This window comes from Apaloderma vittatum, unplaced genomic scaffold, assembly GCF_000703405.1.
Source record: "Apaloderma vittatum isolate BGI_N311 unplaced genomic scaffold, ASM70340v1 scaffold8700, whole genome shotgun sequence".
NCBI classification, from domain to species: domain Eukaryota; kingdom Metazoa; phylum Chordata; class Aves; order Trogoniformes; family Trogonidae; genus Apaloderma; species Apaloderma vittatum.
In genome coordinates this window covers 1-3,001 of record NW_009692843.1, presented here as the reverse complement: position 1 = coordinate 3,001, position 3,001 = coordinate 1, and the positions used below count along the sequence as shown (strand labels likewise).

The following is a 3,001-nucleotide window of genomic DNA, read 5'->3' as shown; positions in this document are numbered from 1 at the left end:
TTTCTGCACTCCTCTGCCTTCCTATTGAGAGGAAGATCAGCAGGACAAGGGCCACGTTGGGAGGCTTGGCGGGGAGCCAAAAAAAGCCCCCCCGGCCGCTGGATAAGAGCGATAAGCAAATATTTCTGCACGTAATAAGCAAAAGCGGTGTTCGGCTTTCCAAACGTTCCTTCAAAGGGCAAAAATACTTTTGCTTTTACTCAGATAGACCAGCGTCACTGATGATGCTGTAAAGCAGAACAATGCAGTGCCTACACAGCTTCTTCTGAACATCGCAGTATTTGCCATTCACTCAACCTGTGAAAAGCTCTTCTGATTCAGGCGCCGATTCCAAAACACTGATCCATGTGCTGAAGCAGCATTTTCATTTACCATAGAAAAGAAATCCCTTAGATCTCTCCAGAAGCGGTGTTGGCTGATTTTCCAAACTGATTCCCCATCTGCTGGAAAAGGCATGAATTTACATCCGTACACGCAGGTTTCAGGCTACGCCTTGGGTGCGGGAGAGAACATCAGCTGTGTTCCCTCCAGCATTCGGCGCTGCAACGGGTGCAGCCCAGCTGCAGCCTGGCATAAAAACACCCCCTGTGGGGTGCCTGGGGTTGTTGAATTAATTCCCTTTTTTTTTTAGCTGCATTTTGGCTGAGGGGAACTGTTAAGATGGGCCCACCAGCTCCAGCTAAAGCTTAGGAAACATTTGCCTCCACAAATGTTTTTTTTAAGAGCTTGCAGGGTGTTCAAGAGCTCTGGTAGCACAATGTAGCTCTGATGCACAGTATCTAGAGCTCATTGGAGATAGAAATCCTAAAGGGCACATTTATTTTTTTAAAATATAAAACATGCTTATCATTGATAGGACAGTGCTCAAGCAGAACAGCTCCTACCATTTGTAGTGGGGAAATAAAAAATAAATAAAAACCACCTCTATTTAATCCACCCATAGTTACTTCCCAATACAGAAGATGAAGGATAGACTGAAAAATAGAACTGGGGAAAAATACAGTGCAAATTTCTTCACTTAGATGAGAGCTACTATCAAAAGAAGATGAATCAGACTTTCTCAGTTTCACAGACCTGGTTTGGAAACTTCCTAAATATGTTGGTAAACTTTTATCTTTTCTTTAAACATTATTATTATCATCATTATTTCTCTTTACAGGAAAGTGCAGCTTGATACAAACATTTCTCACTTTTCAAATCAGGGGGGTTTGTGGCTTCCCTTTTATTTCCCTTATTTTATTTCCCTAATGGGAAGCTGAGGGTCGGTCCTGGGAAGGGCTGACCATGCCCTGCAAGGGGCTGAGGAGCTTTGTGACATAACGGACTTCAAGACTTGGACACAATCAACATTTTCTCATGCCATGATACCAGTACTAAATACACTTTAATACAGTAGCTGTATTTAATAAAAAAAAAAATTAATACAGTAGCTGTATTCAATAAAAAAAAAAAGGAGGGAAGGTATTTAGCAACAAACATGTTTTCTCTGGCTGCATGATATCACTAATAAATGGGCTGTTCCTAGCTCTGTGTCTGCGTCAGCTCCAGGTCCCAAAATGAATACAGGAGCCATTCGCTGATGCTCTAAAAGGAGTGTTGCACAGCGGATCCTCCTAGTCCTTGGTCTTACTGAAAAAATTACAAAGTCCTGAGCATGGCTGGGGCTGTGGGCTGCGGAAGGCACGTGCTACGTGACCCAGATGAGGAGGACTACGTGGAGCGGAGCGCTCCATGGCGCGCACACACACGCTGAGGCTCAGCCAACTGCACAAGGCTCAGGTAGGGAGACAGAAAACTTTTCACCAGTGCATAATGACAAGGAATGTCTTGCTGTGGCATTTTATTTTCTTGCTGCTTCTTCGAAGCAGCTTGCTCTAGTAAATAAAGCCAAGGGGAATGATAAAGACCTTTCCATTTCCATTTTTTCCAGGCTTACCTTATTAAGGCGTTCAAGGGTTTCTTTTAGCCTCTGCTGATACTCACGTTCATTTCTATACCTGCAAGCAGAACAAAGGCGATGAAGTTTAGCAGGTATGAATCTTGAAAGGGCCCAGAAGACTTATTTATGTATTAGCATTAATACTTTTGGGGTCCCATGTGCAGAGAGTAATTCCAGAATTGCCTTCTTATCCTCAATTTAAGTAGCAGACAGTAATGGAACGCCACACATTTGCAATCACTTTTTCACAGAAAGCCCTGGAATAGATTATTTACAATAAAAGTCTGTTTGATTGGCCTTGGACCACAGTGAGAGCCATTCATCAGTGGTTTCTCTGTGAATATTTGCTACATTGGCACATTAGCATTTAATTACGCTGTAGCTGGTTTTCTGTTCTACCTGACCTTGTTCAATAAGCATTTTCATGACAGACATGTTAAACACAAAGGTTGCAATTTCACATATTGATTGCATATGAATAATGTTGTATTAGGATGCTCTAATGGATCGAGCTTTGTGTCCTCTTTAATAGCAATTCATAATTCAGCTTGGTCAAAAATCACATGTGAGGCTTAGTAAGAACCGCATTTGCCCAACTATTCTTACGCATTTAAAAAATGTCCCCAAGTGCATAATGTGCATATTCCTGTACTGAGTTGCACAGTGGATGTGTACTGTGTTTTTCGTTCATTTGAGGAAAGGACACATACTCTTTAGGAATTAGGGATCTTTATTTGTATGTTAGACAGAATTATCTTCTGTGAAATTCCTTTAGCTGCAGAGTACAAAACTTCTTAATTGTTTATTATTATTGTTGTTTATTCCTCTCCTTAAATAAACTACATATAACAACTTTAATAGGACATACGGTTTAATGAGACCCCATTAAATAAAACAAAACCAGTCAGAAGCATCCTACAGTACAAGGCAACGAGACTTTGCCCTCAGTACTGAACAAGTGGCTCATGAAACCCCATCTGTCACCAAGTGCCAAAGCACCTAAATACAGTCTATTCCTGTTTATCCCTTTACTTTCCCTAAAATAATAGATACAGATACAAA

General features: G+C 41.2%; 1 protein-coding gene across 1 annotated transcript in view; it reads right to left on the bottom strand.

The window, feature by feature from the left end:
* The window catches only part of BFSP1 (beaded filament structural protein 1, filensin), a gene marked incomplete at its 5' end in the record, with an annotated part of 11,341 nt that extends 9,344 nt beyond the window's left edge, over positions 1 to 1,997 (bottom strand). Inside the window, 1 exon segment of the mRNA XM_009870805.1 lies at positions 1,937 to 1,997. Within this exon segment, the coding sequence (XP_009869107.1) occupies positions 1,937 to 1,997 (61 nt within the window).
* Positions 1,998 to 3,001: the final 1,004 nt, after the last annotated feature.